This window comes from Myotis brandtii, unplaced genomic scaffold (genome assembly GCF_000412655.1).
Source record: "Myotis brandtii unplaced genomic scaffold, ASM41265v1 scaffold18, whole genome shotgun sequence".
In the NCBI taxonomy this organism is placed as follows: domain Eukaryota; kingdom Metazoa; phylum Chordata; class Mammalia; order Chiroptera; family Vespertilionidae; genus Myotis; species Myotis brandtii.
This window is the reverse complement of record NW_005356674.1, coordinates 3,719,182-3,745,886: the sequence shown is the minus strand read 5'-3', so window position 1 is coordinate 3,745,886 and position 26,705 is coordinate 3,719,182. Positions and strand designations below refer to the sequence as shown.

The window sequence follows — 26,705 nt, the reverse complement described above, 5'->3', positions numbered from 1 at the left end:
CCACATATGGCACCCAGCATATGATAGTGGGTCATAATTGTGACTGCCTGGCCAAATGAATGAATGAACACACATCAGGCCACCTTTGACTTTGTGAAGTAGACTTTTACAAATTTTAAGACAATGGTAATTTCTTATCATTGTATTCTTCTGTCCGGGCTCAGTTCCCCAAGTTTTGTCTGTCATTAGACTGAAGATGTGGCTGACAGGTCTCTCGTCATTAACATTCCCCTCATTTGTCACCGTGCCTTCAGAACTGTTGTGCCTAGAACTCGTCACAGAACCCCAGGCCTGCACATGGGACTTGGGTCCTCCTCCCAGGAACTTAAGTTCTTCATTTTCACTGATGTCCAAATTTTGCTCTAAGATTAATGGTGCAGACAGAGACAGGCTCAGACTTCAAACTCTTACTCCTGTGCATGCAGAGCGAAGTCATATTCTCCATCATGCTCATCTGGAAATGATCAGAGAGGAGGCTGGTGTACCCAAAGTACTGAGGGTGATGGAAAATGATGAAAAACAGCAATGAGGAAGGCTTGTGGGCTAGAGTCATGAAGGAAGCCTTCCTAGAAGAGGAGGCCTTGGTGGGTGGAGGCCTAAGGGATCTGGAGGGCACAGGGCAGCCCTGCACAGAGGCATTGCAGACTAGGAAAACAGCCTAAGCAAAGGCCTGGTGGCAAGGGTGTGGTCCTTGTAGGGGCAGCAAAGTGTCAATTTAGGGTCATATGAGAGATTGGAATTTATTATGAGGGGCTTGTAAACCTAGATTTAGGAGTTTTGTTTTTATCTGATAATAGTTTTAGGGAAGGTAAGAGATCTTTAGGAAAGAAATTTGGATTTGGTGGGAAGGGTTTGGCAGAAAAGATGGGAAGCTACAAAATCCAGGCACAAATCAAATGTTACATAAGATCAGCCGCAAATAGAGGAAGCAACTCTTTTAGGGCACTCATGATGGGCAGAGAAGCCAGAGGATGAGAAACACAAGCATCATCTGTGTAAACCAGAGGGTACGTGTACAGATAACAGGAACTGTGAAGGACAGGGCAGAAGCAGTTGAAGAAAGTGACAGACAAGAGGGCGGGGCTAGCCCCTAATGAGGACACAGGGGCTGCTCTCTGTGGAAAAGGGACATGCTTTCCCTGGAAGATGGTGGAGAGGGAACTGGAGGATAGGGACCCAGACAGACACGGGTCAAGGTCAAGGCAGAAGCAGGTGTGGAAGCTACTCCAGCCTGGTCTCAACCTCTTCAGCAGAGTGGAAGTACTTGAGGGAGCTTACAGAGTGATCCTGAGCAGCCATTGTGAGGAGTGATCAGGGAGATCCCGAGTGAGGATAGAAAAGAAAACATCTCAGCAGAATCAAAGCAAAGAGAGGCAGGCATAGGGTGGTCCAGTGTGTCCAGTGAGCTCCCGCTGAGGTAGAGACTAGATAGGGTTTCACAAAGATGGTTGTGCTTTGTTATTCTATCTCTGAACCCTGGAGAGGGGAGGAGTAGAAAATGACCCGGAGCCCCGAGCCAGGCCCTGAGAGCTCAGCATTTGCTCTGTAGCTACTCCATGGTCCAGAGCCAATTCTTTATTCCCTCAGTCCAGGACAGCCTGTCCCCACTCAGAGGGATGGCCTGGGGCTGGTGGCAACTTCTAGCAGATCAGCAAAACCAAGAACTGGTGGAGCCTGGGTGCTCCAGGGTGGAGTGGGCTGGGGGTGCTGCACTCAGGAACAGGCCACTGACCAATACCCTTGCTCTTTTTCAGGAACACAATGAGTTCAACTCTTCCATGGCCAGGAGCCAAACCAACACAGCTCGGATCGACGGTCTGCGGCCGGGCATGGTGTACGTGGTGCAGGTGCGCGCCCGCACCGTGGCTGGCTATGGCAAGTTCAGTGGCAAGATGTGCTTCCAGACTCTGACGGACGGTAAGGGGTGGGCCAGTGACCTGGCACAGGGGGAGCAGTTCAGGGAGGAGAAGAAGCCCCACCCCAAAGAAGCTGCACTCACAGCCAAGAGGCCAACCTCTACCTGCATTGCAGTGGAATTCCCTTAGAAGGATTTGCCTCCCAATACGCTGTATAGGGCGACATCTGTCTGAAATCCAGTCCATTTCTGTCCAACATCTGATGACTTGCCTTTGAAGGGTCTCTGAACAACATGGTCACTGCATGTGGTCCTGCAAGGGCACAGCAGTGAGACCCACACAGGTCAGTGTGCCCTCCAGCCTTTGGATCAGTGCCCAGATGCCTGTCACTCCCACTTCACTCTGTTCTTGGGGGCTGGGAACTGAGCTCACAGCCTCATGTCATGAGCCCAGGTCTGCAGGAAGGGGACGGGGAGACTAAATGTGAGGTGTGACAGTCCTATGAACCCAGCATCTCACAATATGTGAGGCAGCTTCATATGTGGCCCCTGTAGGTCCTGCTCAGGCATCTTCCCACTGTTTTCCAAACTGTCCCAAGGCCAGAAAGTCTGTCACCAAAAATACTTCCACTTTTCTGTTTTATTCATTCCCTATTATAATGGTTTCCCCCACTCCTCTGAGACCACCCCTTTAACACTTACATAAAGGAGACTTCCCTGTAGCCTGAACATTGAGCCTGGGTGTGACTGCTTGGTTGTTCACTCACCATTTTCTTAGCTAGCCATTTACCATAGTGTAAGTATTCGTTTATCTATATATTATCTACATATCTATCTACATTTATTTATTCATTTATGAGCTATTTCCTGATAGTTTTCCAAATGTCAGTCTATTCCCAGCCTCCCAAACTGAAAGCCTTTCATTTTTCCTTTATTACCTAAATTATATAGAAAGCAGGCTGCCCTTACATAACATTTTATTTTAGGCCAATACTATTCAGCTAGGCACTTGACAGGGCTTGAGGCTTTCTAATGACACATTATATTTTTGACAATTTAAAAATTCACCAGGAAGATTTAAAAATCAGATGATCTCATATAAAAATCGTAATATTCATTTTCTTGGGAACAGTTGTAAGGGGAGCCAGTGCTGGTGGCGTTCCCGTGTGAGGCACTGCTGCCCCACGGGTGCCCACCACTTCCCAGTCATGTATTCCTGGGAGCTCTAGTGGGGGCTCTCTGGCGCCTGTAGGATTGGGAGTTGCAATCCGTTTGGAGTTTATTTTAGATGAATTTTCAGTCATATTTTAGGATGGTGAGATGGGTTGGGAAGGCGAGCCAGTTCATTCGGATTAATGATACAGCCAGAGTGAAAGGAACGCAGGCTGTCTTCTTTTCCTTTAGGACTCTGTCCCCCTTTTGCACCTCACTTGCCATCTAGATTTATGGGCACTTTGGCATCAGGAGGTACACAGGATTAAAAGCCCAAAACTCAAAATGATCTGAGCACCGGTCTCTTGGCAATCCTGCTAGACAAATCAAGAAGTAACAGATTTCTCCCAAGAAGGCTATTCCTTTTACATTGGCAGTTAAGTTTTGTAAACCCAAGAGGGGCTAGATATAAGAGAGTTCTGGTAAGTGGCCAAATTCGAGCGTATTAATCTTAATGACTGAGGTTCACACATCGGTAGTAATTACGCTCATGGCAGCTTTGGGCCCCAAAGGCAGCGCAAAGGTGAGTCTGAAGGTTGATCGGAGAAGGGTCATTGGGGCAGGAGGACCTGTGGGAAGGTCACTTTGCTTTATGATGTTTTTAATATATAAAGACGTTGTTATGGACTCCTCACTGTGGTTCCTTGCATGTTTTTTTTGGCCAAATTAACTTTTTAAAAGCATGCATGTTACAAAAAGCTCTCAACAGAGGGAAACAGAAACTCTACCTTCAGTATTTAACATTGATTTTTAGAGAGCAGGAGGATTTGAGAACAACATCCTTGACTTCAGCAGTCTCTGTCTCCACCACAGACTTGAAGGCTGGTTCTCAAACATTGGGGAGCATAAGAATCACCCATGGTGTTTGGTAAACATGCAGATAGCCTGCTCTTCACCCAGAGGTTCTGATTTCAGAGATCTGAGTAGGGGCCCAGAAATAGTCATGTTTAACAGTTGGGCTTAAGATATTCTGATGCAGGGCATGGAGAACCTCAGTTCAAAAGGTATTGTCATTAAGGTTGCCCAATAAAACCGAGAACGGACAGTTAAATTTGAATTTCAAATAAACAATGAATAATGTTTGGGGCATACTTAAATATCCACTTTTCATATACACACACACACACACACACACATACACATGTGTATATATTGTGTCTTTGGATCATACATTGAGTACCAGCTGTATGCAAAGGGCACATGGGAAGATTCTAATGCCTCTCATTGAGTACCAGCTGTATGCAAAGGGCACATGGGAAGATTCTAATGCCTCTTTCTTACCTAGCTGATTACAAGTCTGAGCTGAGGGAGCAGCTGCCCCTGATTGCTGGCTCGGCGGCGGCCGGGGTTGTGTTTGTCGTGTCCTTGGTGGCCATCTCCATCGTCTGTAGCAGGTAGGCCCCCCACTCCTGGCCCTGGCTGCTCTCCTTGGACCCAGGAAGCCCCACATTCAGACCCCTCCAAGGTCATGCAGACTGGACAGGGCCTGACCATTCAACAGACACACCTCCGCTCTCCCAATCATCACTCCATGTCAATCCCACAGGCAGCCTGGATCTCCAGATTGTTCTCTCTGTGCCTGGGATAAAATCCTCTGTAAGAGCTGGGCAAAGCTATGAATCAACCCATCCATCCTCAAGCTTCATTTTAGACAAGACTCTTAGTGCCCCTCGCACACAACAGTTTTTCGGAGTGACAGTTGCAAAATTGCATTTGACCCACTGGAGCATCCCAGCGTGTGCCTCAGCCCATCCTCTGGTTAAAGAGCCAAAAGCCTTGGTGGAGGGCATAAGGCAGCAGGCAGGAAGGGAGCCAAGGAGGAAAAGAGGAACTCCAAGTTCTGCAGAAGGGCTGGCCCTGAAGGCCTTGTGAATTTTTAATACTGTTGCTCCTGCCTTCGGTGGTTAGCCTAGATTCTGCTGGGCAAAGGCCTATAATGCTGCAGTGCAGCCAGAGCACTAACAGCATCCTCAAGAGTCTGCCCAGGCTCTGAAGGGGACCCATGGCTCTGCCCGACCTCTAGACTTGAAAGCAGACCCATCTGCCCACAGTGGTGGTCAAGCTAGAGCGCTGGCCATGACAAAAGCTACACCTAAGCTGAGAGAAGCAGTTCCCCATCCCAGTAGATTCCTGGGTGAGCCCCCACTGGGACAGGAGGCCTGGAAGGAGGTCCTGGAGCAGAGAGGCTCAGAGAGCTCCTCTTCCTTGTGTCCACAGGAAACGGGCTTACAGCAAAGAGGCTGTGTACAGTGACAAGCTGCAGCATTACAGCACGGGCCGAGGTGAGTAGAAAGCAGACACCCACTGATCCCTGGAGAACCGCTGAGTGGAGCAGGCGAGTGCTTGGAGAGCTCCTTATAGCAGACTGGCCGGTCCCCACCACAGCCCCTCCCAGTGCCCAGTAGCCCAGCACCGCCTCTCTTTGCAGGTCCTCAGGGACCACAGGCTGCCGCCCTGTCTGCTGGTCTGCTGTCTGCCCATTGTGGGCACTCATTGGATGCCTGGCAAGCAGATTATCTTTTGCATTGATAAGCCCATATAGGACAAGGAGTGCAGGGAAAGATTGGGTTTAGCAAGTCAATGAATCCTGAAGTCAGACACAGTGGTGAAAGATGGAGGGTTCCCTATTAACATCTTCCCCCTTATCTAATCCAGCTGAGCGGCTGGGGAATGAGTTAACCAAATTCACAGATAAGCCAGGGAACATGAATGTAGGGAATTAAAAGATAGCAGAGCCCAAGAGGCCGAAGTATTGGGATATCTCCCAAGTATTTTCTTTTTAAAAGTACCTTAAAAGTTTTCTTCACTCATTATCTTTTTTTAAATATATATGTGTGTGTGTGTGTGTATGATTTTTATAACTAAAACTGCTTCTCAGAAATGTGCAACATGCAGTCTTATGTCAGAATTATTCTTTTATCTGTGTGATTACAACATTGCAGAGTCTGAAAATGTCCCACTGGGTCAGCCGGGCCACCTTCCCTCCTCCAGAAAACGGTGTCCTTAATCCTTACAGTGGACACGTTCTGTTTCTAAATAACTCCTTTTAAATTCCACGGATGCCCTCCGCAGTCTGTCCCAGCACTTTGTGCTGCGCTGCCCAGGCTTCTTCTGTAAGCCTCCTCTCACCTAACACCCTCTGTGGAAGTGTAAGCCCTTTTTTCCCTGTTCACACAGCAGTGAACATGGAAAACAGGCCTTATCTACACACACACACACACACACACACACACACACACACACACACTCTGAGAATGCCTTCAATGGGTAGTTCTGGGAGCAAAAATGGGCTCAAAGGCGAAAGTTCTCAGGGATCAAACTCATCGCTTCACAAGGTTACGTCTCCAGGACAACCACGCAGCAGCTTCGCCACGAAGGAGCTCATGTTCAAGCATGGCCAGTGCTGGCTTGGGTCGTACAGTGGCCACTTGATAGATTCGATCTCATTTTCCAGGGGCTTTCCATCTAAGACCAAGAAATTGCCAAGGGTTTGCAGAGGACCAAGCCCCAGGCAGCTGGGCTGCTGCTCAGATAGTCATGGTTGGGAGGGAGGCGTGGGCTCGGCTGGCTCAGAAGTACTGTGGTTCCACAGTGGTCCAGGCAGCCCCACATCAACAGTATGAACCAGGGTAGCGGGTTCAATAGAGTGGCTTCTCTCTAAATTCACAGACACTGCTCCTGAAAATCTCAGAGTCCTGTTTACCACCACCCTCCCTTTTCCCCCTTCCAGGCTACCTTGGGCCTCCATTTTAACCAGATGTCACTAGTTTTAGAGGGGAAAACCCTATTGTGTTCTCTCCTTTCCTGCAGCCTGACTCTCTACCTCACTGCAAAATCTGCAGATGCTGTTACTGATATTAACCTGTGCATTAACTGCTGGCATTGATTGTATCTATGATTCTCAGGTGAAGGTGCCCCCTCTAGGGTGCATCAGAATTGCCTGCCCACCTCTGCCTCAGGGTCCTGACATGCCCCCACCCAATGCTCTCTGCTCTTTGTTGCATTGAGAGCCACTGTAAAGTCCATTTCAGATTTAGCATCCTGCTCACTCTTCAGATGATACATGTAGAGATGGCCATGGGGACAGAAAATTGGGAATATCATTTTGAAGGCTAGAGATGGCCAAAGATGAGAATGGGTTGCCCTAGGAGGGAGCTTCCGTTTTAAAGGCATGCAAGTTAAACCTTGTTATTGCTCCTTGGGTGAGGTAGAGAGGGTCCCCAATCACCAAGTCGGGGTACTGCTTGGTGCCTTTTTAGGCACTTCAACCTGAGATCTGGCCATTCTCCTCTGGAGGGACCAGCTCTGGTGGGCCACCACGTGGTGCCAAAATGCACAAAGATGCTCCCCAAGTGCTCACAGCCCTCCTCTGGGGGATTGTGTCACATCTAATGCCCACAGCTTCCATGGTTCTCAGGGTCCACAGAAAATTCAAAACCAGTCCGCAGTCATTGTGGCCCTGCTGCACCCATTGGGGTCAGCCGAAGACACAGTGTTGACAAGCTGCACAGTCGCCATACCTGGGACTCAGGGTGGACGCAGAGTTCTTTGTGGACCCGAGTCCACGTCCTTGGCTGCCTTAGAAGTCTGTCTTCTTCTTTTTTTCTTTTTTTAAAAATGTATTTTATTGATTTTTTTACAGAGAGAAAGGGAGAGGGATAAAGAGTTATTTTAACTTTAGTTCTTTAATGTATCTAGAACTTGTTTCAGTGTGTGAGAGCATGTGTTCTTAGCTTGGGACCTAGGTGTGGGTTTTCAGGAGTCCTGTAGCCCCTGAAACTGAATACACTTGTGTGTTTATGTACATTTTTCCAAAGAGAAAGTTAAAAATTTTATCAAATCGTCAAAAGGGGTCCATGACCAAAAAAAGTCAAGAGTCGTGGTTTAGAGTTATCAGAGAAGGCCATGGATATAGCCTTAAAAAATGCCAACATCTAGCCCTAACTGGTTTGGCTCAGTGGATAGAGCGTTGGCCTGCGGACTCAAGGGTCCCAGGTTCGATTCTGATCAAGGGCATGTACCTTGGTTGCGGGCACATCCCCAGTGGGGAGTGTGCAGGAGGCAGCTGATGGATGTTTCTCTCTTGTCAATGTTTCTAACTCTCTATTCCTCTCCCTTCCTCTCTGTAAAAAATCAATAAAATATATTTTTTTTAAAAAGAGTTAGAAACATTGATGAGAGAGAAACATCAATTCAGCTGCCTCCTGCACACTCCCTACTGAGGATGTGCCCACAACCAAGGTACATGCCCTTGACCGGAATCAAATCTGGGACCCTTCAGTCCGCAGGCCGACGCTCTATCCACTGAGACAAACCAGTTAGGGCAGTCTGTCTTCTTTTTAATTCAGTTCACCTTTTATAAATGTCCTTCCCCTCTATTCATAACTTTTCTCTTTTTATCCAGTCCCTGCAACCTGGCTCTTCTGCGCTTAGTTCTCTAAACTCATAGTCTCATACACTGAGTTGCATTAGTGCATTTTCTCCTATGGACCTCGGTCCCTCTGACTGAAGCTATTACTGTGGGAGCATCACTGTGTGAGGGCTGTAGAGCTGAGGGAAGACTCAGCGCATGTATAACAGAAGAGGAAATGAGTCTCAGAGGGAGGATGGGCCTGGCCCAAGACAGGGCAGGAATAGGAATGATTAGTTACAGAAAGCCTGCTCTGCTCCTTTATTCTGGTAACTCCCTTCGACTCATCTAACCCTGACAACCACTCCAGGACTTAGGCACCAATCTAGGGAGGTAAGCGACTTACCTAGGTCACAGGGTTCATAGGTGGCAGAAGTGGACTGCACACCCTCTCCGTCTGGCTGCAGAGCCCATGATCTTCCCATGTTGCAGTGGCTCAAGGTGCCAGGTAGTCAGGAGCATGTGAGAATGGGGTGAGGACTAATTCAAGGTATCCTGGTTGGTGGTTTGTTACATCCCCCTCCCGCCCCCGCTGGGACCCAGTGTAGGAGGCAGAAAGGTCCATAAAGTGTGATGTGAACATGCCTATACCTGGACCATCCATGTGCCCGTGCCTCCCTGTGGGATGTGACAGCAACCTGGAGCTCTGAGGGCTTCCTGCCCTGGGAGTGACAGAACACCTGCAGGAGCATCCCAGCCTCATTCATCAGTGCCCGAGAGGGCCCTGCCTCTCTTCCCTGCAGGCAGGACATGTGGCACCATAGCCCTGCCCTCCCAGACCTGCCTTCCAGGATGATGCGAAAGCTAAGGGAGACACCATATTAATGGCGGCAAGTGGAACACCTTCTCTAGTGCAATGCGATGTGGCAGACCTGGTCAGTTTGAGAACACAGTGCTCTCTGGGACACTGGTTTATGTCCATCCTCTGATAGACATGACAGGCATATGAAAGGGGGATTTGGATTTGGGTGAAAGAGACTACAGGGAAGGCAAAGAGGAGCCAGATGGCAGGGACTGGATAAAAAGAGAACAGTTATGAATACAGGGGAAAGGCATTTATAAAAGGTGAACTGAATTACAAAGAAGACAGACTTCTAAGGCAGCCGAGGGAAGGGAAAGTGTGCTGGATATGGTGCTGGTTGCTTGGATGGTAGCACCCAGGAGCCCGAGGTCCGTGTTTAAGGATGGGTGGGTGGGGCTGTGGGTTTCCCATGTCCAGGAAGAGGCAGATACGTGGTGTGCCCTTATGGTTTATGCAGGCCATTCTCAGGAGGCGTTGGTTGGCTAATTAAAAATTGCCTGGACAGGATGACCCAGGTTGGCCAAGGTGGGTGTAGGAACCCATTTTAAAAATGTTCCATTGCTTCTACATTTGGAAAACATTACTAGGTACTTACGGGGCTTAGGTAACCACACGCTTGATAGTGGTTGACACCTCCCTGATTTCTGAGTTGGATGGAGTATGTAAGGTTAGGAAAGAGGAATGAATATAAAGGCTTGGTAAGGGGTCAAGGGCTTTCCAAAAGCAGCCCTAACAGAACCACCTCTTGTGTTGCAGGCAACAGCAGATATAATCACAGAGCTAATATTATTAAGCTTTGAGAAAAACGGAAACAAGTAGGGTGTGTGCCCAAAGGTTGTAGACTGGCCAACACTCTCATTGTCACATGGGGCAAGAGGGCAGAGCACTAAGATTACAGAACAGAAGGGCGAGCTTGATCCCTGCCAAATCTTGAAGAGGCTGGAGCAGATGGGCTCTGGGCATTAAAAACTGAATTCTGTGATCATCAGGAACCATCACAGGATTATTAAGAAAAAATAATGGGGCCCTCATCTCATTTACTGGGGTTACACAGTTAGTAAATTCAAGAGAAATTGAAGTTTATTTTGGCAAAAATATTTGATTATCTCTAAGGGCAAGCATTGTAAAGTGGGCACAGAGCTTGTCTTCATGCCGAAAGAAAGTGGGTTAGTGACTGTCAGCCAGGCAGGAAGGCACTGGTTTTATTCTAGTCCTTGTCCAATTCAATCTCTTGTTTGTTTGAGTGTTTTTTAAATTCATGAGTCAGGTGCAGGCCTAGGGATTCTTATCAAGTTTGTAGGTAACAGTTGGAGAGCATAGCTAACACCGTAGAAGACAGAATCAAAATTCAGAACTATCCGTCAGCATTGAATGCTAATTCGAAATCTGCGAGTTGAAATGTTGGAGGGATAAATCTAGAGTCTAGTGTTTGGGTTAAAACAAAAAGGAAGCGGTGTGAAAAAGGAGGAGACCTGGCTTGCTATTTGTGTGGGAAAATGGCGGTATTTAGTTGACCACATGATTAATATGAGTGATATGTAGCTGATTTACAAAGAAGCCAAGTGCTGTTACTGATGCAGAATAATACTGTTCTCTAATTTTTTAATTGATTTTATTTATTTCTCTCTCTTTTTTTTTTTCAGAGAGAGAGGGAGGGTGGGAAAGAGAGAGAGGTTGCCTCCTGCATGCACGCATCCCGACCGGGGATCAAACCCACAATCTGGGAATGTGCCCCGACTGGGAATCGAACCCTGCCACCTTTTGGTGGATGATGCTCCAATCAACTGAGGCTCACAGTCCAGGGCCTCTTCTCCAATTTTGAGCACTTACTGTAATAAGTACTTTACATCATAGCTAATTTAAGCTTCATAACTGCACCATGAGGGGCATTTTGCATGTGAAGAAACAGCCTCAGAAAGGACAAGTAACCTGTCCAGAGTCTTAGAATTAGTGCTTTATAAAGCAAAGTTTTGAGCTCAGGTCTGTCTGGCACTTCAGTCCCCATGGAAGTTCAGATCAGAGGGGGTGATGCACAGACCTGCTGTCCTCTGTGCTGGTAAGAACACATCTGGATGATGTTCTTGGTTCTGGGGACCATTTCAGGAAGGGCGTTGTCAGCAAAGCAGCTGTTCAGGAGAGAGCAGCCTGCCCGTGGGGGCTGCCAAGTCCCAATCTGTTACCGCCAAGACTTGGAAACACCAGTTTGGTGTAGAAGAAAGGCAGGCAGGGACCTGGTGGTCATCATCAAGCATCACACCATCATGGCTAAGGAAAGGACATGCTGCTGTGCAGCATGAGATTAAATGGAACCGCTGAGCGAGAGATCAAAGAAGGCAGATGTGATTCAGTGTAAGAACATCCTCTACCCCCGCATTGGAGCTGTCCAACACAGAGGCAGGCTGCTCGGTGGGGAGGTGAGCTTCTTGTTCTTGGAAGCATTCAAGCAGAGATAGTTCTCAGTCAAGAATGTTGTAGAGCAGATTCCTGTTTTAGATGGGACATGGGACGACATTAGACCCAGAAAAACATCTAAATCCAAGGTTCTACATCTGGCTTTCTTGACCCTGGGTGGAGCATGTGTTTCAGAACTGTAGAGGGCATACCGTCTAGTTTACTAGAAATCACCTTGAGTACCAGGGTGAAGGTCAGGTCTACCTCCTGGAGGAGGGAGACAGACTGTGGACATTTTGGCTGCTTGTTCTGGAGGTAACAGGAGTATTTGTAGCTGAGTATGAGTAAATGAGGGACTTTGGGGGAAGGAGGAAAGGCCCCAAGGTGCAAAAGGTGGCTGTTTTCAGTGGGTGCTTATTAAATGTCAAACAAATTGAATGAGCTAGATTTACCCATGTGTCCACTGCTGGCTCTAAGCCAGAGCCTCTAGCAACCATGTTAACTTAGTCTTGAGCTCATTGGCTGTGTCCCTCATGTTCCTGGCAGGATTTCAATGGCCCAGAACCAGTGAGTCTTGCCTAGAAGGACCTGCATTCCCTGATCATTGATACCAAAGAAGCAGGAAGATGTTAAACTCTTTTTCCTGGAATACCTTCCTCAATAGCTAGTAGACTGATCACTTTCCTTCCCCCAGACACATACTAGTCAATAACTGTGGTTTTTAAGAACAAAGAGTGACAATGTGGTGAAACCTCCAAACAGAAGGTGGAAGGAAGATAGTCCTCAGATCGACTGCTCTTTAAGCTCATTGCCCACCCTGGGGCTCCCCTCTTGTATTCTTCCCTGAGCCCTGGCTGAGCACCCAGGATCTCTGCTCTTTCGTGGAGAAAGACAACCACCCATTGTCCTGGTCTCAGGCCGCAGAAGCAGGTAGAGCAAATGATTTCTAGTGCCCATTGACCTTTCCTGGCAGGTTCAATCCAAGAAACCGCTGGATCTTCAGCCCTTCACATCTATAGCTGCAACTGCCACCCAGATGCCAGTCAAATCTAAACTCCAGGACCTGTCTTCTGGCTCTGTTTCCATTCTGTTTTCTGACTGTCTTCTGAGCACTTGTATATTTCATCTGTGCATTCACAGTCCAAAACCACATGTGCCAACTTCCTTAACAATAGGGTTTCTTGCCCAAAGTCCATGACCTGGTTCACAGTACCACTTCATTGACTTGGCATTGATTTGAATTCTTCTTGTCCCTCCCTCATTCCCCATCTTTAGTTGCTCACCAAGTATGTGACTTCTTCCTTTGAAATTTCTCTTGCCTCATCTTCCGTTCTCATGGTTGAGTCCTGTTATCTCCTACCTGCATGATTGCAACAACCTCATAGTTGTCTTCTCAGCCTCCAGTTCCCCCCCTACAATGCATGTGAATGCTGCAGCCTACCAGCAAAATGTACTCCCGGATGCCTTGCTCAGTACATCCCTCTCCTGCTGATGGAACAGCTGTCAGCTCTGTGTGTCCGACGACAGCGTTCCTAATGCCTTTGTTTGGTAATCAAGGTCCTCTTGTGCTAGTACATCAGCGCTGTTCCACTTGAGTCTCCCCTTCTCTCCACATTCACGCTGGGCACAGTCTCCTCACTCCAGGAAATGGCAGTCCTCTCTCTGAGCTGTGCCTCATGACACTCCAAGCTTCTCCCTCTCCAATGCATGACCATGTGACTTGTCCTGCTAAGCCTCTGACCTTGAAGACTGACATTCACAGCTTCCTGCTTTCCCTGCTTTCATCAGCATTCACAGCTTATTTCTAAGTGTGACTCTTACTCTAGACTCTCCAGCACCGTACCCCAATTCTTTCATGTCTCAATTGCCCGAAGAACTTCACGAGCTGTATTTTCCCTGTAACTCCCACAGTCCTTAGAGCAATACTGTTTGGGTGTCTAGTCAGTGCTGAGAAAAAATGAGGGGTGCTCAACATATTGAGACAGAGGATTGGATGAAGTCCCCTCCAGGGTCTGAATTTTATATGCAGTTCCCTAAACTGTTCCCTCTTGTGCTTAGATATCTGGACCAGATTTAGGTGAGTCACGAAAATGACTAAATCTGGCCTGGATTCAGAGTAGGAAACATGGAAACACACTTCCCTGTTTTCCATGACTGTGAAACCTATTGGGACACAAGATATCAGTGACTGAAAATACCCTAACTCACTACCTCTCTAGAACCGGGCTGGTATTGGGCTCTTCCTGGCACCCCTGATGCCTCCCAGACAGCCATGCCATCCATGGACCTAACAGATGTCCACGGTTCTGATGTTGAACTTTCTGAATGCACACGAGGGCCGAAGAGGAGCAGTCTTCTCCTTCCGCTTGTCATCCCTAAATGTCACTACTATTTGGAACTGGCCCTTTCCCAGCCTGCTTCTGTTCTGCCCTGAAAACCTGGCACTTGTAAACTTGACAAGTGACCTTTTAGAATCACCCCACACATCTGCCAGCATCCCCAGAATTTGTCCCAGCATCATCACTTTTGACAGCACCCTGATCTAATGAGGCGGGGTGTCTGACAATGGCCAGGGGTTCCCTCTGCTTCAAGGACTTCTCCATGCCATGCAAGAACACTCTGGATCATGGCTAAGTTATTTCTCCCCAAACCGAATATATTTAAAGCCATGGTTCATGTTTAAGATTTGGCAAATCTCCCAGAACTATGGTCCTTTAAAGCTTTAGGCAGTCCAGGCTGTGACCCCAGCAATAGCATAAATGGGTTTTGAGGTCAGAGAACAAACATCTACAAATTAGATCTTTAATAGAAACTGCTAAACTAGAAGATCATAAAATTTAAGATATTTTCCTCTGTCAAGGCACTAACAATCAAGTTTAGATCCATACACACCAGTTTTGTGCCAAAGGTACGTGCCCTATGTTTAAAAATAACCAGAAACTGTAAAATGTTATAAATATAGAATATTAACAATAATAATGTGAAGCATTGGACAGAGCATTATAAAACGGCCTTATGTGATCTCTCTAGATTACATTCGATATTATGATTAGTGCCACTAATAATATTTCCCCAACACTCACAATCTGAGAGCATTTTCTGAGCCCCATCTCCAAACATTTGGCGCTGCCTGACTCGGCAGCTGACTTGAATTCCTTGTTCACTGTCTGGTGATTCATTGCACTAAATACCACTTTCCTGATAATTAAAAACTGCTCACTGGCAAGTGGGAGCAGGAACAGGCTGATGCAGGATTTATGCAGAAACGCAAAATGAGCCGAAAGACAAATGACCTGTTCTGCCCAGCTCAAGGCATTCTTTTCTCTCATCATCATCTGGGACTTGAGAAAGGCTGGCTGTAACACGGGAGAGAGGCCTGGAGAGAAGTGTCACCCAGAGGAGATGAGGTGATGCAGGGGAAGCCATTAAGTGGGGTGCTCAGCCGAATCACTCTTCTGATTTAGGACAGCCCATCGCCGCCCCCAGCCAGAGGTTGTAGGCCAGGACCATTTCCTAGGTCAGCCCTATCAGACCTTATCAGAAGAAAAGCACTGAGTTTGAGCCTTTGTTAGACTTTGGATGTCAGTTTCCTTTCCTCAATGTAGCAGTAGGATCCTCAATTTCAGGTAAACAAGGACTGATCCCTACTGTTGCCTAGAGGCCAGGCATTCTAATTAACACCACCTCACCACTCCTAGGCTCCTTGCAACCTCTCCACTTCTTGTGAAACAATCAAAACCCCTGGCCCCAGAATAGCAGCTGTGCAGGTACACACACACACACATTCACACACACACACACACACACACACACACACACACACACACTCACACACTCACACTCCATAATTCTACAAGCCAGCAAGGTAGCGAACCTCTCTGCGAGTAAACTGCACCGGTCATTACAGTGTGAACTTTCTCCCATTTGGGTGCACTTAGTTGCCTATTACTGGCCTAAAAGAATCCTGGCACCATCAAGAAGACATGAGCCATTCCCTTCTGGGAATAGCTCCTTCCCAGAACTCATTGGGGCCAGTATCTGTAAAGCTCATTAACTGAGACTCCTTTCTCATTCATCCTTATATACGTCTTTACTTGCAAACCATTCATTACAGCACATTCTAGATTGTTTAATTAAGTTCCATGGAAGAGATCCTGTAGGACAGCTTAACATACATCGTTTCAAAGCCCTTGATCTAAAATAACAATGTAGTCATTTTTAACGTAACTAATATAACCCTAAGTGGCTTATGTCCCTCACTGCCCACCCCACTTCGCTTTCCCTTCCTACCTCCCCAGACACTTTCTAGAACAATTTACTGGTAATCATCTCGCGTATATCAGTTTGTGAGCCCTCTCTGTACATCAGGCACTGTGCTAGGCATGTCACTTGCACTGCGGTTATCATCATCACCACCCCAGAGGGAGATGTTATTCCCTCCATTGGCAGAGAAAATTGTTAGAAGAGATGGATATGGATTAGTTGCATTATACTGGGTTGGTAAGAGTCTTTGGGGTTCTGACCTCAGCTCTGGGCCTCAGCATCTGGGCTCTCAACCTCCTCTCAGCACAGAATTTGGGGAAAAGTCACAGGTTGTTGACACTGGCTGTGGTCCCTTTGGCATTTTGTGTGGGTCTGTTGTTGCCTCCTCTCATGCCCTCACCCCTCCAGTGCACACGGGCTGACTTCCACCTACAGCATCTGTTTCTGTTGTATGTTTTTAATTCATTCATTGAGGTAACATTCATTAATAACACTTAGAAATTTCAGGTGTATAACAATTCACTATCTGTATACTCTACTGGGTGTTCACCGCCCAAAATCTAGTTTCCTTCTGTTACCATATATTTGACCCCCTTCACCCAATTGACCTAAATGCTCTCTCTGGCCATGGAGCCTCCCCACCCACCTGCACAGCAGGCCAAGCAGCTCCAGCCAATGACTGATGGTAATCGTGTGGTAATAACACAGCTCCCTCCTCTACGGGGTGGCCCAGCTCTGAAGCATATGGTGATTTATTTCCAGGGTCCCCAGAGCTTCCCAGGGGCTGAAGCCTGCTTCAGTTCCCCACAGTGGTAGTGGCTTGAGAGCACACTCCAGAAACTGCCGTCCTTTCCTTCTTACTTCCCCACTCACTCACAGGGACTTCTTAGGATCAGGGCCCAGATAAGCCACTTGCCTTCAAAATTTTGTCTCAAGTGTTGCTTCTGGAGCTGCTTGTCTGGCTTTATTAGACACTTTCAACCTGTCCTCAATCCTTCTTCCTCTTCACTTGTTCTCCCTACCAAATGAGAAAGAGATGAACCACCACCCTTTTCCCCCTTCTCTACTGTTATTAAAGTAGAATTTCTCCCTTTCCCTCTCCCTCTCCCTCCTCTCCCTCTCCCTTTCCCCATCTTTCTCCCTCTCCCTCTCCTTCTCCCTCTCCCCATTTCTCTCCCTCTCCCCATCTCTCTCCCTCTCCCCATTTCTCTCCTGCATCTCCCAGGGATTAGAACATTCTAGTATAAAGGTGACCTATTTGCTGTGTCCAAATTTCAGTCAACAGATTCCAAAGTCCATGTTGTCATTCCAGGTTTCCAAGGAGCATGCTGGATGGTGTTGATTGTCCTAAAGCAGGCCTTCCCGCATGCTACCAGTAATTTTATTTAACGACTGGGAATAACCCATCTTTCAGAAAAAGCAGTTCCTCTGAGCAGGGCACCTGGCTCTCTCTGGCTTTAAAGAAATATCCCTTTCAATTCTTTCCTCTATTTTCCTTCTCCCTCTGGATTATACTCTGGCATTTTGATCCTTGAATGAATCGGTGACCAAGCCAACACTAATTTGAGGAAGCTGTAGAGCAATCTTCAGAAGATTTTTGGATGAAAATGTCAAAACTAAACCATGTGTGAAGGGCTTGGAGTCATTCGAGGATAAGCTAGAGTGGGGGATGCAGCCCTGAGGGGCAGAGCTCAGGGAACCTGAGGTCCAGCCTGTGCCTTGGGCCCCAGCTGAGGGCATGGGGCACTGTGCGTTTCCAGATCTGCCTGGCCTGCTAACTGGACTCTTACATGACCTTGACGGCATCAGTGAGCAGGGAAAACACCTCGTCTTCACCAGGACGGGATGCTAGACTGTGTTGGTTAGCTTTCAAAGCTTACCGTCCTACTACACACCACCACCATGAAAACAATCTCCATACTTTGCCTAATGACACAGCTAACATGCTGAAGAATTACATTGTGAATGAATCCATTTGTTTCTTGGGTTCCATTTCCTGTTTTTGTCCCCTCTCTTCCACTTTTTTAATCCATTTTTTCTGCAGTGACAATTCTCTATTTATCTTGCCACTGTAAACATCAGTGACAAAGTCTATATTTCTTTATATGTTTCTCTTTCACCATTTTATTCGTTTTTCATACTTCAGTGTGTCTGAAAGCAGGGGGGGGGTTCAATTACAATTTTTCTTTCATTCCACCTCATTTTTTTATGTAGACACTGCTCTTTTCTCTATCAGTATTTTCTGTGCTTCCCTCTTCGGATTTTCTCTTCTAGTAGACTGTCTTGGTATTTATATCTTGAGGTTTTTCCAATAGCAAATTCTCTAGTAGACTGTCTTGGTATTTATATCTTGAGGTTTTCCAATAGCAAATTCTTTTTTTAAATCCATCCTCATCCCTCTTCCAGCCCTGGACATAGCCGTCAGTAATAACCTTAACGGCGGCCTCCACTCAGGAAAGTTGTCAAGTTGATAAATATTGATATCTGCCCTACCATTTTACCACCACTTTTCCGCTAATGCGTTGGGTTGGCATCAATCAGCTTCCTTGCCTTCTGTGAGCGCCCGGTAAGGGAACTGGTCCTGATCTGTCACTTATAAATAATCTGTCCCACTTTTCATCAAGAGCTCAAATTCAGAAGAGAATATGGAGGAGAAGGAGAAGTAGAGGACAGAGAACCAGGCTAGCGTGGCCCGGAGGGAAGGGAGATGGTGTGGCCCAGCAAGGCAAGGAGAGGCAGCCTGGTGTGCAGGAGAGACCCCCCAGCCACACCCTCACTGCTGGGGACAGCAGCCTGTGCTTAATGACCACCGTTCCTCTTCGGGATGTTAACCCTGCTTATCTCCTCCAACAAGGCTCCCCAGGGATGAAGATCTACATTGACCCCTTCACTTATGAGGACCCCAACGAAGCTGTCCGGGAGTTTGCCAAGGAGATTGATGTATCTTTTGTGAAAATTGAAGAGGTCATCGGAGCAGGTATGGCTCTCCCTTCCCCTCGTTTCTGTTTTCTTGGTGTCCAAAAATCTTCTGCCCCACCACGCTAGGTGTTCTCTACCATCTTTCTCCCTAGGAGATGAGTTTGGCCATCTGCAGTGTGTATCTAGGGACCTTTGGGGGACCTTGATCATGGTGGCCATGTTTGGTGTTGCAGAGAAGTCAGCTGTAGTTTTAAAAGATTCAGAAATAGCTCTGGAAATGGACCACCAAATTCAGATAAGGAAAAGGATGTAGAGCGCTCAATTGAGAAGACTTTGAAAAAAATAGAAATTTTTAGAAAGCTGGACCTAGTATCCCACTCACTGACAATGACATCTCCATGTCTTTGGGCCAAGATTTCTTCCCATGCATTCAGTTTTCCTTTCCTACATGCATGCATTTAGAAACAGACCATGATGGATTAAAGAGGAAGCCCTGGATCCAGAAGAAAACTCACCCATAACTATATTTTCTACAGAACATCTATGATATGAATGGTAACACATGACAAGTTTCACTCCCAAGAAACATGTGTGCGCTCATCCATCTTACTGCTGGGAATAAAAACCCAGCCTTACAGAGAACTAACTGCCTGAGATGCTCTCAGGAAATCTTACCTAAAGACTGATCCAGAATTTTCATCTTCCTTTAATGGATCGGTAGTTGAGTCGATTTGACAGTGAACCCAGCCTTATTAATGTAAATGAGAAAAATATCCCAAGATATCATTACTTTATAAGTAATCTCTTTATTGTCTCCTCTGCTGCTGCTTTTGAGTATTGTTAAAGATGTGTTTGCTTCGTGTCTTCTTTCCTACTTTTATTTTCTTCTACAACATTCTTTGTCTTTTCTTCTTTAATTCGTGTTAGGCATTGTTTAAGCTCTCACCACACATATATGCTTCAGTCTTTTTAGCTTCTATGTCTTTATTCATATATTTTAAGAGCCATGGAGTTGCCTCTTCCCATAATATTTTATATTTTAACTCCATGAAATATGTCTAGTCAAAGTCGTACAGACAGCCACTTCATATATTATCTTTAGGGGAAAGTCACTGTTCTTCCATTCACTGCCTCCCTTAATGCACTGAGGGGTCAAAAAGCCATCTGTGAAATTGGAAGTCGCATTTGAAAGCTTGCCCCATTAGGCCACCATTTTCATGCTCTGGTTTTCCTCTTAAAGAGCTCTAACCTCATGGCATCACTGTGGTGGGTGCTGGCACTCTCACAGAGAGGGCATGCCACTCTCTTCCCACCAGCCCCTCAGGAGTTCCAGCTGGCTGGCCATGATCTGATCCACATGAGTCTATACATATTTCCCGTTGACTTTCATTAAATATGTTACTGAACCACGACTTTCACTTCTGTGCAGATAATTTTCTCTTCCTCCTTAGACACTGACATACTTAAGGATCCTGCCTTGGAAGGCTGGATACCAGATAAAGTGGAGTACTCTGAGGGGCTCAGATTTCTCCGGTAAACTTGAAGGAGTGTTGGCGAGGTGGATGTTCAGTCCTGCACCCTGTTTCCCCTACATTATTAATTGTGGTTGTGTCATGTGGTAATGGTGCTAATGATTTTAATGTTGTTATTTATGTCATGTGCTTAGAACAATGTGTCCTGGGCTGCATTTCATCCCAGAAAGCACACATCAGCCCCATTCCGCCTTTGTCAGGGGAGGAGTAAAAAGCCTTCTCACTTATGATCCTGCCAGGGAATTATAATGTTGGGTGAGCTCACCAACTACTAGAAGCCTATAAAGGGGCAATTGATGGCCCTGCTTCATCCTTCACCTTCAATTTTTGTGTAGCCTTCGATGACGTTTGTGTATTCTGCACAGAGAAGCTCAAGCTTCACATGATACTGGGGAAGGATTGATACATTTAGCAGTTTATAATATTTCCAGCAGCTTGGGACAAAGACCTCTGCCTGGTTGCTGTTGACCACCTTCAGCCAGACACCCTTCTCTTTGAGATTACGAAATCCCAGAGCTAATCCCTGTGGATAGTAATCCACTCTGCATGATTGGTGCCATTTTAACAGTAGAAACTCTAGGTTGGAACCAATCTTTCTCCATTCTCCAGTTCTTTTTCTCCTTTGCCTTCACTCTGGCTTCTCTCACACCCTGCCTCACTGAGATTGACTTCACCTTGTGCTAAAAGAGCTGGTATGAAGGCCAGGTTAAAAAAAAAATTGTAAGGCAAGATTTATACAGTGTAATTGGTAATATTTCTCTTAACCCCCTGCCAGATTTTGGAGCAGGGGGCAAAAACTGGGTTGCAATAAGGTAACAAAACATGAAAAGAAGAATCATAAGTCATTTGACCTTCCTTCACTTGTTTCTTCTTCAGGCTCTGTCTGAACACGTCTTGCATGCTGGATGTGGAATTCCAGAGGTGAACAAACTGCTCTCCCCCTCATAGGTCTGACAGTCTTAGTGGCAAACAGACCAATAATAACGTGCTCAGTATTTTATGTTATTTCCAACACAGGTGTGTACAAAGTGTTGAGCCAACCCAGCAATGTTCAGTCTTATTCAAGGAGTGGGTAGGGGGATCAGGAAGATTTCACAAAGGAAATAATCTTGGGCCTGAGCTTTCACACAAGTAGAAAAAGTAAGTTTTTGTGAAACTCATGAGATAATGAGACAGGAGAGGAAAAGTTAAGATATCAAGAAGAAAATGCACATGATTTTCCATCAGTGGTGTGCTGTAGCGAGCTTCATTACCTCGCAAGAGCCAATTTTGTGCTGTCTTCTTTGAGAGATAGATGTCTGCTTGAGGGTGGTCAGCAGTGACCAGGCAGAGGTCTTTGTCCCAGGCTCCTGGGAATATTACAAATCTTTCCAGCCCCATGCTCAGTGATATCATGTTGGTCTCATGACATCAGTCATGGTAGGAGTATTTACACCATGGGAATTGGCAAATGCTACAAATCAGGGGTATTTGTTTCTTTGTTTTATGGAGAGATGATAGCTTAACACTTATTAGCACACTGGACTGTGCAAGGTTATTTCAAAGAATTTGCAAAGGAACCAGCCTGTGCCTGTTGAATTGGAGCTGGAGGAAAGGGTCATGTTTGTTGCAGGAGAGATTAAGTTTGGAGTGCAAGATCCTTATTCATTAAACATTGACTCTGTGCCTGCAACTGTAGTGGATCCCAGAAAATACACTGAATGCCTAGCAATGCTGTCCTGCAGGGGTTATTGTCTAACATAGACACATAGGAGGATAGGTGATTGAGAGCTAAGATGAGGGGCTCAGAGAAACATAGGTGGAGGTGGGCGGAGAGGCTTGATGGCAGGGAAGGAGCCAGGGAAGAGGGACCTGGGAGGTTTTGGATGGGCTAACACTCTGTGTAGCGCATCCTGAAAACAAGGAGGGGAGAAGGATTTGCTGAGGATAAATATTGAGCATTGAGGCTAGAGAATCAGGCTGAGGCCTAGAGACTCAGAGACTGAGGTATGGATTTTATTCTGTAGAAAATGGTGAACTCCTAGAGCTGTGGTTCTCAACCTTCCTAATGCCACGACCCTTTAATACAGTTCCTCATGTTGTGGTGACCCCCAACCATAAAATTATTTTCGTTGCTACTTCATAACTGTAATTTTGCTACTGTTATGAATCATAATGTAAATATCTGATATGCAGGATGTATTTTCATTGTTACAAATTGAACATAATTAAAGCATAGTGATCAATCACAAAAACAACATGTAATTATATATGTGTTTTCCAATGGTCTTAGGCAACCCCTGTGAAAGAGTCGTTCAACCCCCAAAGGGGTCGTGACCCACAGGTTGAGAACTGCTGTCCTAAAGGTTTCTGAGCAGGGTGAGTGACAGGACTAAGGTGGGGAGATGAAATTGATATATGCTGTGTTTGGAGTGGACTAGCAAGGGGTAATGGGAAAGGGTCAGTACAACCTTGGAGGCATGGAGACCAGTTATGGGGCTTTGCCTGGAGAGGGTTTAAGATAGCAAATGCTGGGATCCAGGGTGGTAAGGAAGGCTGCACAAAAATAACTAAACTGGTCTAAACCAGAATGTATCCAATCATGTTGGAAAGAGTGACTCTTGGGCTTGGTGACTGGAGTTGATGGGAAACGTGGCATGAAGAAATGCCATGGCCAGAAATACTGGGCATCAGATTAAACATCTTGAAAGGAGAGGAAGGCTGCCTGGCCCCCAGGGTATGGGAAGTGGTAGTTGTGCAAGCAAGTGAAGGCCAATAGAGTAAAATCTAGAAATTATGAGGTTGAAGAACTATATCAACTGCCAAAGAGTCTTCTAAAGTGTGGAAGGTATTAAATACAGGAATAAAATAGTAATTATGAGCCAGGTGTGATACCATTCAAGAAAACTGAATTATAATGACTCGTTGTCATTATGTAATTATTTGTTCAATGCTCATCTTTCATCACCAGGCTCAACGTTCTGTGGGGACAAGGAGACATGAGTGGTTTCGTTAGTCTCATGCCTAGCCTAGTGTGCTCAGTTAAGTCTTTGTTGTATATGGTTGAATGAAAGTAGACCCTCAGGGAAAAATTATTACAGGGCTAAGAGCTGGGTAGAGTTTGGGAGACTGGGGAGAGACTTGAGAGAGGTGGAGTGAGCTCATGGGTGCTCTGAAAGTGTCCCAGTGGAATGAAGGAAGGGCAGCCTTTCCTCTTATCCCTGAAGATAATGGAAAAAATTGATGTTTCTATCCAAAGGCCATCTGGTCCCTTTGGAGAATATCAGCTCTTTGTAACCATGAATCTGACTAATAGGAGTCATCTAACCGGTGAATTCCAATGCACTGGTTCATTCTGGCCATTTTGCTCAGTAGATTCACCCAGCGCATAAACCAGGGCTGCCATGTATGATTGGGCCCTACTGCATGGATGGCAATCCTGCAGTGTGTAAACTATATAACTATATGCAGCTGCCCTGAGTGTGACTGTCAAGTGCATGGAAATGTAGGTAGAGGTGTCACCAGGAGGTGTCATCCAAGGGAAGACATGCCAATTGTACTTTAATTAATAAACACATCCTCCTCTGACTGCAGCAGCTGCCGATTCAGCATTTCCACAGATGGCTTATTGTGAGGGAGAAGGAGGCTTGTGGTGAGAGGGCTGGGTGAAGAGATTTGGAGAAAGGGAATTTGTACAGATGAATGGGGCCAGGAAGGCCTGTCATCTCTCTCTTTGAAGAAAAGGATGGATGTCTTGGGGATGATTTGATAGAAAGGCCACCTGCCAGCCTTACTGAGGCTTGTGGTGAGAGGGCTGGGTGAAGAGATTTGGGGAAAGGGAATTTGTACAGATGAGAATGGGGCCAGCAAGGCCTGTCACCTCTCTCTTTGAAGAAGAGAATGGATTTCTTGGGGATGATTTGATAGAAAGGCCACCTGCCGGCCTTACTTTCTTGGGCTCATTCAGAGTAAAGGTGGGCAACATGAGGGTAGCCTCCTACTGGGTAAGAGTCACAGAAGGCAGTTTTAGAAGAGGAAAGCAAATAGATGTCTTCAGTAATTATAATTAATATGCTTGGCATGTACTGAGTACTCATCATGTGCATGACACTGGTCTATAAACTTTATAAACATTATTTTATTTAACCTTCATAATAGCCGTGTGTGTGTGTGTGTTGAAAATGGTGAGGGAATTAACATTTAGGGAATAACTTGCTTAAGGTCAGGCTGTTAGTTGAGTTGATGGTAGAGTAAGAATTGAAACCCAAATAGGGCTGATCTGGGTCTGGTGAACATAACCCTCATACCACCTACCACTTTGGTTATTGTTCTGGAAAACAGCAACTAAGTATACCAAGACATTGCTGCTGATGGTAAATTCTACCCAGCAGTTTGGAATGCCAAAGCCTGTTTGCTGAGAATGAGGATCTGATCCTGGAATTTACTGTGCCCATGTTGTATGCTGCGAAGATTATCCCACGTTTCCTGGGGACAGCATGTTCTTCCTGGAATACCTTGGTCCCATCATCGGGCCCACCTCTCCTAATAGGATCAATTTTGTGGCCTTAAGAAGGACAACAATGAAACCCAGTATGTTTAGCATTTTTAATTATCTGTCCTTGCTTACGTTAGGAAAATAAGTGGTCTATAGGTATGCAGTTGTCTAACAACCACAAAAAGCTACCAGAAAAGAGAACACTAGTTTGCTCTCACCATCTCAGTATTAGCTATTATGAACACAATGGCTGTTCCATCTCATTCAACTCCAGAAGCCTGGTAATGGGTACCTGGGGGACTCGGCCAAGAAGGAGGAATAGGGTTGTAATCAATTAGTAATGCCTGCCCTGAGCACAGGGTCAGGAGGTAGGGGAAAGCCTGCCATGGTTTTACTATCCCTGGTTCAGCAATAACCTACTTATCTTGCACAGGCTCGTGTAATAAAACTTGCTGGAAATTCAAACCTAGTTTAAATTTATTCTTTAAAAGTCACTTTTCTGGTGGAATTTTGAATTAGTAACTAGAAGCTCTGCTTTCCCCCTTACCTTCCCCCTAAGGCAGTTTCTGACTTCAAAATGCTGCTAAAAAAAAGAAGTGCAGTTGTGTGTAGATTCGCGCTACACACAGCCAACAGCTACTGCTTGAAATACCTGCTGGCAGGTTGGATGTTTCATTTTCAAAAATTGAAAATCCTTTCCTTCTGATTTTATATTTAATAGCTGAGGTATTTAATGCGGCTGCACCTCTTTTTCCTCTTTTCCTCATTTTGTCAAGGAAGGTAGGAAAGGGGAACTGGCAAGCAGCTGAAACTTGTAGGGAATAATTTCACCGTCTGTCTGGGAGGACAATCACAGGAACTGGCTAAATGACTCTCAGCTGACAGCCTCCAGGGTAATTGTTCTCAAATTTGAGCCAGGCATCAGAATCACCCGGGGGCATGTTCAACCCAAGTCACAGGGCCTCACCTACTGAGCTTCTGAACCAGTAGGTCTAGGTGGGGTTCAAGAATCTGCATTGTCTAATAAGGTCCCAGGTGATGCTGCTGCTGCTGCTGGGCAGGAACCACACTTTAAGAGCCCCTGCTGAGAGCCACTGGCCACCAGACTGGCCTGAAGCTAGAGCTGAGTCCTGGCCATGGGGAGGTTTTGCTGTAGGAGAGGCTCCAAGGTCTGCCGCAAAGACATGTGCCAATCAAAGTCCAGCCAGTCCAAAATTAGGCTGACTGCAATTACTGTCAGTAAAGGCTCTGCATGGAAAGAATCAACCACGATCACTACCCAATCATTCCTTATAAGCATCTATTTTAAATATAATGGTAATGCTTGATTTGTTGAAAATACGTTTTTTAAGGATGATGAATTATTTAAAAAATGAAAAGCGTATGGCCACGATTCAGAAGCTCTTTATAACTCAGATCGTGGCAAATCAAAAAGCACCACAGACCTCAAGTTCCGGCCCTCCTTATAGGGAAGGTGTCCAAAAAGCAAAAAATAGTTTGTTAAGATAGTATATGGTCAAAGATCATAGGGGACAGCAGTTTGTTGGATTGTCAGCCACCAGGCCTTGGTGTTTTCTGTTCGTTACTAATAACAACAATATGCTCATTGACTCCCACTCCTTATGAGACTGTGGAGATGCTAGCGGCCAGAGCCCCCAGACTTCAGCACCCTAGGCTTCTATGCCCAGACAGGGCAGCTAGACTTTCCCACTCCCCTGGCAAAAAGCCCTGCTGTGTCTTGGATAAACCTCCTCCAATTTCCATTAGGCTGCAGAAACCTACATTTCCTTCCGTTTCTCTTCCACCTCCATCCCCACTCCCTCCCCACATGTGTCTCCAACAGTCTG

General features: G+C 46.1%; 1 protein-coding gene across 1 annotated transcript in view; it reads left to right on the top strand.

The window, feature by feature from the left end:
• Nucleotides 1-26,705, top strand: part of EPHB1 (EPH receptor B1) — a 362,205-nt gene that overhangs the window by 272,424 nt on the left and 63,076 nt on the right. Inside the window, exons 7-10 of the mRNA XM_005863544.2 lie at nt 1,755-1,917; nt 4,353-4,461; nt 5,285-5,349; nt 18,788-18,910. Of these exons, the coding sequence (XP_005863606.1) occupies nt 1,755-1,917; nt 4,353-4,461; nt 5,285-5,349; nt 18,788-18,910 (460 nt within the window). The remainder of the gene's footprint in view (nt 1-1,754; nt 1,918-4,352; nt 4,462-5,284; nt 5,350-18,787; nt 18,911-26,705) is intronic.